The following is a 16,029-nucleotide window of genomic DNA, read 5'->3' on the forward strand; positions in this document are numbered from 1 at the left end:
TTTAAGTGAATTTCAGAATTTTCGTGATGTGAAATCTTAGGGTTTAGTTTCCACCAATTATTAAACCCTGTAACAAATTTTGAAAAATTATTACTTTCTTTATCACAAGCAGCAAAAAGTCGACAACAAAAGCAAAATAAACATTTTTTGGAAGGAGAATAAACCATCCACTTTCTGAGAACTTTTTCACCATTTGGAAGATGCTTGTAGAACCAATGCTTTGTCAACTGTCGAGTTTGACCCTTTGTTTGCTTTCCTACTCTTTGAACCACTCTAAATGGACCATTTTTGTTCTGGAAATATTCACTCTTTAGTTTTACTATACTGATTCTGATGTTATCTGATAACGGAATTGTCCAATTTCCCACATCACAATTTAAAAAAATATCATTTTCACTAGAAAAATTTATTTCATCCTCGCATTGTTGATTTGACGTTTCAGTTTCGGTGGTTGTTTTTCCTTGGTCAGAGTCTACGGTTGTATCTAAATCAGTCTGCTGACTTGATGAACTAGCAATAAATTTAAGCATTGATCCGGACATTATTCCCTTCTACTTTTCAAAATTTTTCGTTTTTGTGCTCCACTTGGATGATGTCTCTTCATGATCACGTATCTATCTACAAGTTGATATTGTTTTAATTCTAATAATTTATTTTAACTTCAGGGCTTAAAATATAATTTAAAAAATTGAAAGTGAAAAAAATGGTGTAACATCAGTCACATAAACCGAGGAGAACAGATATCCGTCTTTACCTATCAACACTTTTTGTACCTTAGATTTAAACTAGTGAGTCAGTACCGGTGGGTGAAAGTATATTTTCTGTTTTTTTTACCTGAAAGATGGTAGTTATATTTAAACTTATTAAAGAAGAGATTGATAAATATATAAATAAAATTTAAAACTCACTCTAATAAACCAAACGGAACAGACAACAAAAAAAGTTTGAAAAAGCCGACTCGTCCAAAAACTATATCAACCAATCACATTCAAGTATAATGATGTCAATGTCCGACTAAAAATAGACGTGGATTACCAATTCGGTCAGGATTTAAAAAAATTTATTCTAACTAAGTATATGCATTACTACAGATTATTTATAAATAAATATATTCAAAAATCAAAACACAAAATCACGTCTATACACTTACTAAATAAATAAATTATTTAAAAATTTTCGTAATTGGCTTTTTGGAGGCCCCCTCCAAATCGGAGGCCCGGGGCGATCCACCACCCTCGCCCCCACCTCGGTTCGCCAGTGCACTCGATACTTTTTAGTATTCTTTGAATCGACCGACCAGTTATCAGTATGTACTATTACTGAACACGCACTATAGTTCAATTTTTTGGAATGGGGGGCTTACATAACTTAGTGAATTAAGCTGGTAGTGTTTTGCTAGTTCTATGCAGTTGAAAATCTAAGGGAACAGGACTTTATGAGCATTATTTTTATTAAAAGTAAATGAAACTCAGTTTTTAGACAATTTTAGCAATTTTAATAAAAACTAAATAAAATCACCCCTCAACCGTTTTAACTTTTATTGAAAATAATTTCCCGGGACAAAATGAACAAACGAATAATTCAATGGTGACGTCATTCCGTTAAATCATCATTCAATCATCTGCAGAATTCCCTTGCATTCGATCCAGGTCACAGCGACGCATGAAGGACCCGACATCCTTAATTACTTAATTGCATCTCAACTTAGAGCCACCAGAATCCAAGGAAGACTCAATTAAATCATCAGAGTAAAAATAACATCTAATTAATTTTTTAACATTATAATATAACCAAAGTAGAACCCCGTTATTACAAGCAACATTTAAAAATAGAACATATAAAGCCAATTAGTATTTAATGCATAACAACGTTAACAAATTTGTATAACAATTAAAATAAGTATTTAGAAACATTATAATGTTGTAAAACTAGTGAAAGCTGGTTTATTTATAACAATTCTCTCTTCGATATTTTTCGCATGCCTCGACAACAAACACGCACTGCATGCAAACACACGTGAAACGAGGCATCAAACACATTGCATGTGATAAGCGGAGAACACTCTGCAATCGAATCCAGTCACTGCAGAGGCAGTGTCAGGCACTTTACCGCTACACTATCGCTCCGCCAGAATGGTCACAAAAAGGATAGAATAAAAATAAAAATCTGTTAGGGAATAAATCCTCATCTTAAAACGATAGTAACACCATCTTCATGCTCAATCTTACGTACCATCATATATTGTTATTCATTAGTGAGATTAGCTCGTACAAAAATAAAAAACTAGTTTTGCTCAATAAAAGGTGAATTAGTTTATTCTTAAACAGTGCTACGATTAAAAATTGAAGTTAAAAGTTGTTGCTTGTAGCTAACATGCAACTTCGATTTTAATGAAATCAAAGGTAGTATTCGTCTGATTGTTGGAAGGGTTGAATGCAAATGCGATCGAATTAAACGTGTAGTTTCCGCCACTGATAGCATCTTCCGGTATGCTCTGTTCGATTGAAAATTATCACATTTTTAATTATTCACTATTGCTACGACATGATCAACATTCAAAATTAATTTTTCATAATAAAATATAACAAAACAGAGATTAATTTAAATAGCTCGTCAAATTTTGTCCAACCTGGTTGTTATAGAGAGGAACAGCCGGATCTTTAGAGTAAGTTAAACCGTTAGTAGTAGAAGATGCAAAGGAACAATAGTCAGCCACATTTTCCATACTCAGGCTAAATCTGATCAACTGTTGCGATTGTGCTGATTTAAACATGAAAAACGTAGTGTAATCATTAGTAACACATTTCGCCGATGCTGGTACAAAAGATGTCCACAGGAAAATGAGGCGTCCATTTATTTCAATTCTTGTAGGATCAGAATATATTTTTTCATATTCCGAAGTAGCATCACGTCGTTCACAAGCTGTGAAGTCTTTTTGAGTTATGTTGAACAATAAACATAAATATGCATGAGACTAATTGATATGTATTGAAAACACACACACGCACACACACGCAAACACACACACGCACACACACACAGGTTTTTTCTCAACGATGTTAAAAATAGCCTATCAAGTTACATTCAACCATGTTGGTTGCTGCAATGCAACAACCAACCAACCAACAAAATCAACCAAGCAAAAAATCAAACAGACAAACGAGCGGATAAACGAACGAACGAACGAATGAACAAACAAACATAGCTTTATTTAAATAACGATATTAATAAAAGTTTTCGGAACCGTTCAAAAGTTTATAACGTTTTTCAGTTAACTTTTGCCCATCGCCAATCACGACATGATAAAATTAAAAACTTATGTATATATAAGAGCGGGAACATAAAACTGCTATGCTTGCCAAAAAACAAAATCTTTTTAAGGTTTATTACAAATTTTACCAATTTTTTCGATAAAATATTTTATTTAATTTATCTACAAAACCATGTTTAGAATTTGAAAAACATTGTAAATGAGCATACCTGTTGTTGCTAGGTTTATGGTTGTGACCGTACTTAAAGCCATAGTAGTGGTTGGAGCCGTTGTAGTAGTGATTGAAGATGTTGTATTAGCTGTTGTAGTAGCTGTTGAGGCTATGAAAATTGAATAAATCATAAAAAATTAAATATTCAGAAAAAACTTGTTGATGTCAAAGTAATTGTTGTTGTTTCCTTATTATAATTATGATGAAGAACCTGCTGCAGCCAAGACGGAAGCCACCAGAGTGGTGCAGACGACCGCTCCAATCATTCCACTGCCCGCCATCACCAGGAACAAAATCTTCCTGCCTCTTCTGCCATTGCCACCATTAAGTCTATCTTCTCCATCGGCTCCATCGACTCTTCTCGAAGTTGTTTCATCTTCCATGACTTGCGCTATTGCAAATTATTCAGTCCTATTATGTTTTAGCTTATCTTCCACTTCAATTTATTGATAATACATACAACATAGGGTAATAAAACATACAACGCATGTTTGAAGTTCTACATGTATATATATATATATATATATATATATATATATACATGTAAAATATATATTGATATTGAACTTAAAAATAAAATAGACAATAGTTTAAATAATATTATCGATCAACATTTTAATACATCAACAAATAAAATAATTGATAAACTATCTCGTTTATATGGTGGTAACTTCAAATTTCCTCGTCCTCAACAAGGTTTTGTCAATTTGTCAGATATAAAATTGACTTATCATCAAGAACGTTTGTTAAACTTAGGACTAAACTGTCATATTTTAAAGAAACCACATAACTTACAAAAACGAGTTGAAATTGAAGTGCTCATTGATCAAATTTTAAAATTGAATAATGATAAGAAAGACATCATAAATCAATCGCTCATCCCTGACCTTATTTCAGAATCCCATAAAAATAGAGGTAACTATAATAGTAAAATACTCGACAAAGAACTTATAAATGATGCCAAGCAACTTAAATCAAACAACAATATAACCATTCGAAAAGCCGACAAGTCAGCGTCATATGTTTTGATGAACACACCCGAATATCTCCAAAAATTAAACCAACTTCTTTCCGATTCCACAAAATTTAAAAAGATCTCAAAAAACCCCGTCGATGATATCAAAAAACAGCTCAACACCATAATTAACCGCATCAATAATAATAGTTCAATAAAATTCAATAAACTCATTGGTGATTTCTCTCCCGGTTACATCTATGGTAACGTAAAGACACATAAACCCGACAATCCCTTACTCCCTATAATTAGTCAATGCCCAACTCCCACTTATCACATCGCAAAACAGCTCAACACCATTCTCACACCATATGTACCTGACAATTATTGTGTCAAAAGATCAACTGATGTCATCAAATTGTTGAAAGCAAATCGAGATTTGGGAACGATGGCTTCATATGACGTCGAATCTCTTTTCACAAACGTGCCGGTTGATACTACAATACAATACATACTTGATCGAGTATATCACGATGATACAACTCCATGTTTGGATATTAGAGAAGAGGATCTAAAACGTTTGTTAGAAATATGCACGAAGCAGTCACCGTTTGTATGCCCCGCTGGACACATGTACGTGCAAACCGATGGCGTAGCTATGGGATCTCCACTGGGAGTCTTGTTCGCAAATTTTTATATGGGAACAATTGAATACAAAATCTTCAAGCGTTATCGTAAAACTCTCGTATATTGTAGATATATCGATGATATATTTGTCATAACCAAATTTGAGAGAGATATAACACAGCTGAATAAAATGTTTCACCTTAACTCATGTTTAAAATTTACTGTGGAAAAAAGTAATGACAATAAATTGACCTATCTTGATATTTTAATTGATCAGTTAACACTCAACACATTTCGCACATCTGTTTACGTCAAACCAACCAACAACGGGATATGCATGAAAGGAAATAGCGAGTGTCCAGATCGGTATAAAAAAAGTGTGATAATATCGTATGTCAGACGGGCATATTCACACAGCTCTGAACCACTTGAATTTAGTAAAGAACTCGATAAAATAAAACAATTCCTTGTCAACAATAATTTTAACAATTCAACAATAGATAAAATAATGACCAATGAAATTAGAAAGATTCAAAATAATAATATTAAGATAAATGATAACAATGAAAACGTTAAAAACAACTCAAGTTATAATCACAATATAACCGACAATGATAACCACGTTTCTATCGATCATAACAGCCATAACAACACAAGCAACACTGACAACAACACAAGAAACAACACAAACAACAATGACGACAATATAAGTGATAATAACACGAACAATAATGATAGACGTATTATCAATGATCATGATAATGATAACATAAATAACAACGAAAACAATGGTAACCATGTTACTATTACACAAGTCATTGTCGATAACCTAATCAACAACGACAACCATGTTATTTCCAATAATCTTGTCAGTAATGTAAACAACTCAAACAACGACGTTGTTGCTGATCATATCGGTGACAATGATGCAAACTCTATCACCAACTCCAACAACAATAACAGCGACAATAACGATGACCATGTGCATCATGACAATGATAACAACACAACCAATGACAACCTCGTTATCGCAAACTCCATTCATAACAATAACAACAACTCAAACAACAATACCGACAGTACAAAATTAACTTTATTTTATCGTAACTTAATGAGCTCTTCGTATAAAGAAGACGAATATATAATTAGAAAAATCATTAAAAAAGGAGTCCATCCAGTTGATTCTAATGAAAAAATAAACCTTCTTATTTATTATAAAAATTTTAAGTCGCAACAACTACTAATAAAAAATAGTCCAAACATTAAACTAGCAACAACACAGCACTCCCACGTCATCTAGCAATTTCTATGTCCTCACGAAGACTGTAGGCTTCGTCCATCTTCTTATATTGGAATGACTACCACAAAACTGACACGCCGTTTAACCTGCCATTTAAACATCGGAGCTCCAAATCAACACTACCATGACTGCCACAACCAGCAATTATCCCGCAAAATATTAGAAGATAATACTTAAATATTAATGAAAGACACTAATTTTAACAGACTACAAATTTTAGAATCCCTATTTATTAATATTTATAAACCTAATTTGAACAAACAAATTTATTCCAATTTTATTTTACCTTCATCAGGAAATGTTTAATTTATTATTATTATTATTAACATAATATTGCACATATAATATATTTTATTATGTTATATTACAAAATAATTGTTTATTATACTTAATTTAACTACTTGCGTTATTTAACTTTAATCGTTACGTTACTTTCGCGCTCAACTCTTATTACGTCATCTGACAGTTTATTGTTATGTTTTATTTGAATTAATATTAAATTGCCTGAAGATGAATTATAAAATTCGAAACGTCACTTAATAAATAATTATATAATGAATATTGGTGTTCTAATTTTAAATTTAAATTATAATTATAAAAAACTAATAAGAAAAATAGAAAATCTTTATAAAAAATTATATATCAATAATATAAGCATCGCGTTTAATGAAATATATATATATATATATATATATATATATATATATATATATATATATATATATATATATATACGTTCGTTTGTTCGTTCGCTTATTCATATTCATTATCCTTGTTTTTTCATTCATTAGAATTTTTAAACTATAATTTTTATTCATAAACTCTCATACACAGACACACACACAGACACACACACACACACACATACATGCAATTGTTATTGTCGGTATAGCGTTGTAGCTAGAAAGACTTATGGTAGTTTTGTATGTACGCAGTATGTATTTATATTTTTATCATAATTTTTAATATTGTGATAAATATTATTATTATTATTATAATGAATTATTTATTAAATATTTTAATTATTGTTATTGAATACAGTGCATGTCCTATACGTTTAAAATGTAAATAGCACCATGCAAGTCTGGAGTTTTAAGTTCAATACTACAGACCGATCTGCGAATGTTGTTATGAACATAACACTGGATATTAGGATTGGTTAACTCTCATTGCCTTAATGAGAGGAAGTGTTTTTTTTTATTTTGTTCCTTAATACTAACATGGATTTGCAGAAGAGCATTATTTATAAAGATTTAAATCGTAGTTAATTTATATGTTAGTGTTGTCAAAATTTATAACATTGTATGTGAGTGCGTGTGTGTGGTGTGTGTACGTGCATATTTGTGTGTGCGTGTGTGCGTGTGTGCGTGTATTACATATTTCCTCCGTGCGTGTCGAACTGGAATGAAATTATGATCCTCACTGTTAAATCATAATTGCATTCACTTAGAAGGCAATTACCATAAGCTCGTGCAATGCGATTCGAGCAAGTTAGAGATCGCGCTGTGTGTGTGCAATTGCATGTTTTCGAAACAAAGACATCAGCGCTTGTTCATGTAGCGACGTATTGAGTGTATTTGTATGAGGATAGCTTACAATCAGCAAGGTTGTCGCATTCATTTCAATTCGACTGCTGTTCACAGCTGTTTGAAAGCACTCGCACGATTTTACCTTACTATACAGTACTGATTATTGTTTCGTTTTTTTTACGGCTGTTATTGTTGTTGTTGCTGTTGTTGATTTTGGGAAATGTTTTTCAATATTCAAACATTGAAATAATCATAATAACAAAATTCTATGATTTTCTTGTTATTTTTACTTTGTTGTTATAGCTGTTACATGTCTGTTTAGCTTGCGACAGCCAAATTCTTTCGTGTTAACATAATTTATCCACAAAATTTGAGTTTGTTACTTAATGTTAGCAACTCAATAACAAACAGCTATTTAGTAGTCATAAAGTTTGTGTACATGAAATAAAAATGTCATCAACTGTACCTCAAACTTGGCTTGAATAATTACTGAGAGTTTTGAATAATAAAATTCATTTAGTCATTTAGTCTGAGAGATTTTAACAATATGAAAAATAAAATTCATTTAGTCAAAATTTTATAAAATATTGCACACACATATGACCAGTAATAATTTAAACGTAATAAGAGTACTATTTAATTATTATAAAATAAAAAGTATGAGATGAATATGTAGAATTCAATGCTGAATATTGATAAGTTAGGATGGTTCGAATTTTGAAACGATGAATTCTGTTGAGAAGATTGTGCAAAAACAATCTCATGCTTTATGTTTATTGCTGGCAGATAAATTTCTACATGAAACAAATTTATATATAATTATTTATTATATATATATATATATATAAAATAGACAACATCACCAACAAACCAGCAACTACAACAACTTCAACTTCATCATCACATCAACAAACATCATCAACAATGACAGACGACTTTAACAACATCAGCATCAACAACAGCATCAACAACGACAACAAACAACCTTAACAACAAAACTAAAACGCAATTTTTTGTGAGATCAAAGACGGCGTCCCAACGATCATATTAATATAATAATAATAATATTAATTACAACAACAACAATAATAATAATGGTAACAGATCTTTTATTTTTCATCAAATGCGTAAAGTCAATAATTAGTTAATTAATAGAGAAATAGTCATGATTTAAATAAAATTAAATTAAAAAAAAATTTAAATAAAATCATAATCATCATAGTTAGTCATCATTGCTCTTTATTTAAAATAAAATAAGTACAGCGATGATAAGATAGTTATGAAAATTGATTCACGCATTGTTCTGATCACAATATATGGCATATGATGATGATATCACACTGCTAATTAAACTTTGGCGAAAATATTCGGTCCAATCAATTTTAATAATAATAATAATAATAATGGGAACATCTTTTATTTTCACCATAAAAAACATACAATGATAAAAGTATATATATATATATAAAAGTTAATGTTAATTAAAAAACAACGCGTAATGATAACATTTGTAAAAATTGTATAAAATAATATTAAAGGTTAAGACCATTTTGCTCATTGTGAAGTTTAGTGCAGAACGGTAAAATATATTTAATTAGCACATAGTTTGTTCCTGTAACAATAAATGTCATACGATAATCTTATAACAGTGTTTATCAATTCATCATTAAATGATAGCGGCCATGGAACTTTAAACAGTGACAAATTAAAATGATTGTAAAAACCAATAGGCGTTATTTCGAATGAGTTTATAACTATTGAACAATGTTTATAGCTTTATTTAAACAACAGTGCAAATGATTAGAGTATTCTAGGTTGATTCTAGGAGGTTTATAGCTTTATTTAAACAACAGTGCAAATGATTAGAGTATTTATTTCTCTTGTATTGCCTGGAGGATTCTAGGTTGGTTTCATGGCACAAAGTTAATTCTAGAATCTCAATTTTGTTATTTTGAAGTAAATATTTCCCTATATAAACATCAAAAAGCACTGATGAATCGAAATCGAAATATGGCCTTATTTGCAGCATGAATTCGGAAAATAAGTTTATTTTGAATTTTAATAAACTAAACGTTCACCAAAAAACTTTAGTGAGCAAAATTGAAAAAACGAACTACAAACATATTAACGTCAACAACAACACCGATACATTTCACTTCTCCAACAACAACCGAAATTAGCATGTGAGAAGGAATCTATACATTTTCAACAGTATAATAAACTTCTACACACACTTGCTAACGACAACAATATTAATAACTTCGATAACCTGAAGACTGTCATTGAACAAAAATACAATTCCTACTTTTTCTATAAACTACAAACAATGTTAAAAAAGCTCAATAGTTTAAACAATGGAAATACCATACTCCCTGACCAAGAGGTTCAGTCTAACATTAACCTATCTAATTATACATTAACAGACGATGAAGCTTCCTTTCTCAATTTAGGTCTCAATTATTGAAATAATATATATGTATATTATAAATGTTTCAATATATTTATGACTTTCCATAGTTTCAGACAATCTTATTATTATTGCTAACTTGACTAACTTGCACGTGTATGCTTTTCGCTTTATGTGTCGTAAACCAGCTCTGTCAAAAGAGTTGGTCGCTGCAGCTAGGAGTCTCCGAAGTAACGACATCGTTATCCGTAAATCTGACAAGGCCAACATGTACGCTTTGATGAATCGAGTGGATTACCTCAAACTAATCAATAATATTTTGTCCGATAATACCAAATTTCAATGTATTGCTAAAGATCCCACATCACAAATCAAAACGAAGGCTAATAAAATAATTGCACAGGTAAATCTTAATTCAACCTCTGCAAAACTCACCACTATAGTCGGCGAATATAATCCAGGATATATCTAGGGAAATGTGAAAACTCATAAACCAAATAATCCATTAAGACCAATAATCTCACAGTGCCCCACTCCCACTTATCATTTAGCAAAGGCACTCAACAAACTTCTTGAGCCATATGTCCCTCGTACCATCTCTGTCATATCAAGCTTTGAGTTTATCGATATCATCAACGATAACAGAAGATGCGTCGGCCATATGGCTTCGTTGGATGTTGAAAGCTTATTTACTTCGTTCCAATTGAGTATACAATTGATGTCATCTGTAGACGTGTATATAATCATCTTACGCTTCCACAACTAGATATTCCTTTGGACCTGCTCATCGAGCTACTAAAGACCTGCACGGTTGAAAGCCCATTTGTTGCTCCGGATGGATCGCTATACCGTCAAATTGAAGGTATCGCCATTGGCTCCCCATTGGGTTCTTTGTTCGCGGAATTCTATATGTCAGAACTAGAGGCTAAAATATTTGCAGATCCAACAAATAAACCACCAATATATGCTCGCTACGTGGATGACATATTCATCATTTGTCCCTCCGTCACCGACATATATAATCTGCAGAATTCCAAAATAACTCCCATCTGAAATTTACAATAGAATTCAGCACCGATGAGAAACTTTCGTCCCTCGATTGCTTAATTCAACAGAAAGAAGAACAACTAACTACCAAAGTTTACGTGAAACCGTGCAACTCCGGCCAGGTATTTAACTACAAATCAGACTGTCCTGACCGTTATAAAAACAATGTCGTATACAATTTCATCCACCGCGCACATAAAATTTCATCTGACACTACTATATTTTAAGCCGAACTAGTTCGTATCAAACAATTTCTAATCATTAACAATTGTAGATGATACTATTAAAAAATATGTTCTTTCTCTCTCTCTCTCACACTCTCTCTTTGCTGTTTATGCATTTTTATTTATTTATTTAGCACAACTGACCAGAGGGCCCAACGGACCACTTACTCAATCAGGAAGAGAAAAAGAAATGTTATAAAATTAGGCAATTGGCAGACAGATGAAAAAGTCAACACACAAAAAAAAAAGCAAAATAAGAAAATATTAAACATAAATTTGCATAGTTATTCCTAACACCGTCATTAGTGCATTGATCGAAAAATAGGTAATTTTTAAAACGATCGGTTGAAATACATACGAACATCAGATAATGTTTAAAAAAAAACCATTATTAAACAAAATACACAGTATATTCCATAAATAATTGGTTGTTATACGAAAACTAAAATGCTTCAAGTCAACAGAGAGTAGTTTGCGTCTAAAAACATCATAAGTTGGAGAAGAGACAACTTCATCCGGTAGTGCATTCCACACTCGAACCACTCTGTTGAAGAAGATATATTTGGAAGTATTATCCTTGAGTTGCATTCAGGAAGTCTCTTGCCATGACCACGAGTTGACAAATAATGAGATGGAACAAAATTATCTTTCAAATGTTGAACAGTGAGATTGTTAAGTATTTTGTATAACAAACATAAATCAAAAATCAATCGGCGATGTTCCAATGTTTGTATTTTGACAAAGTGTAAACGAGACAGATACGGAAGATGGTGGATTGAAGCAATGGCCTTAGTGAATCTCCTTTGAACTTTTTCGATATTGCTAATTTGATATTTATAGTGAGGACACCAGACAGTTGAGCAATATTCCAGTAGAGGACGGACATAAGTGCAAAAGGCCTTGTTGAGCAAATCTTTATCCTTGGATGTAAAACATTTAATAATAAGACGAGCACGGGTAGAAGATCTATGCGCAATGTTGTTAATATGATGTTTAAAACTTAGTTTATTATCGAATATTACACCTAGATCTTTAAAATATTCGACAGGTGTCAGAATGTGATTTTTTATCAAATACTGATAGACTTAAAACTTAGTTTATTATCGAATATTACACCTAGATCTTTAAAATATTCGACAGGTGTCAGAATGTGATTTTCTATCACATACTGATTTATGGCAGTAACATTTTTTGAACATGGTAGAAATGAGCAAAGCGAACATTTGTTAGGAGAAAGCGGTAGTTGCCATCTGATGCTCCACGCGATAATATCGTTAGGGACCTGTTGCAGTTGAAATGAATTTGATGAACCGGCATACAATTTGATATCATCAGCAAAGAGCAGCACAGAGACATGTTGAGATGAAAGGCAGTCTTCAATATCATTGATGAAGATGAGAAACAGGGTGGGTCCCAGAACGCTGCCTTGGGGTACCCCACTTGTTACTGCAACTGGACTGGACAGTTTATTTTGAATCTTGACTATCTGTGAACGGTTATATAGAAAATCTGTTATTCATCCGAGCAAATTTCCGCCAATGCCATATGCTTTTAGCTTACAGATTAGCTTTGTGTGCGAGACTGAGTCGAAGGCCTTTTGAAAGTCGAAATAGACTGTGTCGCATCTTTCCTTTCTTTAGCGAATTAATAACAGATCGCTTAGAAATTTGAGGAGGTTAGTAGTTGTTGATCTGGCAGGCAAAAAACCGTGCTGAAATTTTGACGTTAAATTGTTGTTTAACAAATAAGATATTATATTGTTCTTGACTATTTTTTCCATAACCCGGCAAGATGAGCAGGTAAGTGATATTGGTCTGTAACTGCTGGGGTAATTGGTTGGACCCTTTTTATGGATTGAAGTAACAATTGCTTTTTTCCATTTTGTTGGTAGAGAGTTAGTTTTGAATGACGTATCAAATATGTGACACAATGGAAGAGCCAGACTTGAAGCACACATCTTGAGAAACCTGTTTGGTATTCCATCCGGGCCCACTGATGTTGTATTTTTTAATTTGCGCAGAGTGAGATACACAATCTGTGGAGTGAAGCAAGCGTCATTCAATGATTCTGTTGTACGATTTGATAGAGAACAGTTGCTTTTATCATCGATGGTGAAAACAGAGGAAAAATACTCATTGAACATATTTGCCATCACAACAGGATCAGTAGTTACATTGCTATTATTATTATTAATATTATTGTTAATTATTAAACAGTTATTGTTGTTATTGTTGTAACTATTATTAATGCTACCATTGTTTTCATCACTACCATTAGCAACAATTTTATTATAACTAATTCTATCCTTAAAAATATCAATACCAATACCTATATCACTGTATTCATTGTTATTATTTATGTTAATATTATACTTATAATTATTATCACCTCTGTTATTGTCATTGTTACTATCATTATTATTATTGTTATCATTACCATTATTATTATTACCATTGACATTACTAATATTTTTACTACTATTATTGTCAATATTAATACTATATTTATTATTATTATAACTACTATGGACACCATTATTAATACCATCGTTATTATTACTATTGTTATTACAATTACTATTATAATCACCACCACTATTACTATTAACACCACCACTACTAACATCACCATTACTGTCAACATTGCTATCAGTATTTTTATTACCATTATTATTATAATTATCATTACAATTATTTTCACCATTATTTTTGCCATTATTATTATCATTACTATTATTATCCCCATTATTACTATTATTATCGTTCCCATTATCATTATTATTACCACCATTATTATCATCATCACCATTGTTGTTACCCTTATTGCTACAATTATTATTACCATTATTGCTATCATCATTATTATTTTTATAACCATTGCTATCATTAATATTATCACCACCATTATTATTATCACTATTATGATTAATGTTGTTGCCTTTATCGTTACTATTGTTATAATCGTTATTATCATCACCATTATTATTATTGTCACCACTATTGTTATTGCTAAAACTATTAAGATTATCATTGCTAAAATTACTATTACCATTATTATTAGCATTGCTATTACCATCACCTTCATTATTATCACCACCACTGTCATTTTTATTATCATTATTATTACCAGTACCAGTACCATTACAAATATTATTATTACTATCAATATAATTATCAATACCATTATCATTACCATTATTAACATTATCATAATTATCATTATTATTACTATTTTTATTAATAATTATTAATAAATTATTATTACTAAAACAATTACGATCATCATTGCTGAAATTACTATTACTATTATTATTAGCATTATTATTACTATCACCATCATTATTATCACCACCACTATCATTTTTATTATCATCATCATTACCAGTACCATTACCATTACCAATATTATTAATACCATCATTATAATTATCATTACCATTATTATTATCATTATTACCATTATCATGATAACCATTATTATTACCATTTTTATTAATATTGACATCACCATTATTATTATCACTATTATTACCATCACTATTATTATTAGTAGTATTATTATTCTCGCCACTATCATTAATCTTACCATCGCTATTATTACTGTTATTAACCACAACAAAATTATTATTATTATTGCTGATATTACCATTTGTATTGTTGTTATTGTTAATTTGGAGGCTGGCTATCAAGGGTTTGGAAAACAGTTTGTTATTGACATAGCGATAAAAATTTTTAACATTCGCTTTAGACAGCAATTGGTTTTCTTTATTTTTGCGGTGTAGATTGGCTAAGTTAGAGTAGTAACAGGAAATCCTCAAATATTGTTCTTTATCAACTGGATTTGAACTTGCTCTCCATTTCCTCCAAAAATAAAGTTTAGTTTTGTATAATAAGCGAAGTGCCCTAGGAGCTTGATGTTGAGACGGTGATTGACTACGTCCAATTTTGGGAACAAAAATCGATATTGCGTGGTTGATTATTTGTTCGAATGTGTCCCAACACATATTGACATTAAAACAGTGCTGAAAATGATAATTCCAATTTATTTTAGACAATTATTTATATCATTATAATTAGCACTGTTAAAATCATAGGAGTACGTTTTGATGAATGGGTTGACGTCTGGTGGGTTGTTGATGAAACAGTTGATTTGAAAAGTGATGATGTTGTGATCACTTGAGGCAAGCGGACTGATAATCTTTAACTCGGCCAGTAAACTGGAATCATCAGAAAGTACCAAGTCGAGGATATTTTGACCTCGAGTGGGTTGATCAACCAGTTGTTGCAGACCAAGTTCGTTGAAAAGTTGAATAAATGAATTATAAATTGAGTTATTTGGTGAAGAATAATTGGTCCAGTTGATGAGTGGAAGATTGAAGTCACCTCACAGACAGTTGACATGACCTCTACACAGCTCTCTAATGCATTGTATGCTATCAGTGGCATAATCATCAGCCGA

General features: G+C 31.3%; 1 protein-coding gene across 1 annotated transcript; it reads right to left on the reverse strand.

Moving 5' to 3' along the window:
* Positions 1-541: 541 nt before the first annotated feature.
* HELRODRAFT_193297 (hypothetical protein) lies at positions 542-7,632 on the reverse strand (the record flags this gene model as incomplete). The annotated part of the gene is made up of 7 exons (XM_009026444.1): positions 7,473-7,632; positions 7,136-7,445; positions 4,185-4,189; positions 3,694-3,995; positions 2,630-2,931; positions 2,374-2,494; positions 542-618 (listed from the first exon to the last, which is right to left on the reverse strand). The coding sequence occupies exons 4-7, from the start codon at positions 3,863-3,865 to the stop codon at positions 542-544; spliced, it is 672 nt and encodes a 223-aa protein (XP_009024692.1). The 5' UTR covers positions 3,866-3,995; positions 4,185-4,189; positions 7,136-7,445; positions 7,473-7,632.
* Between the last annotated feature and the right edge of the window lie 8,397 nt (positions 7,633-16,029).

Source organism: Helobdella robusta, assembly GCF_000326865.2.
Source record: "Helobdella robusta unplaced genomic scaffold HELROscaffold_47, whole genome shotgun sequence".
NCBI lineage: Eukaryota > Metazoa > Annelida > Clitellata > Rhynchobdellida > Glossiphoniidae > Helobdella > Helobdella robusta.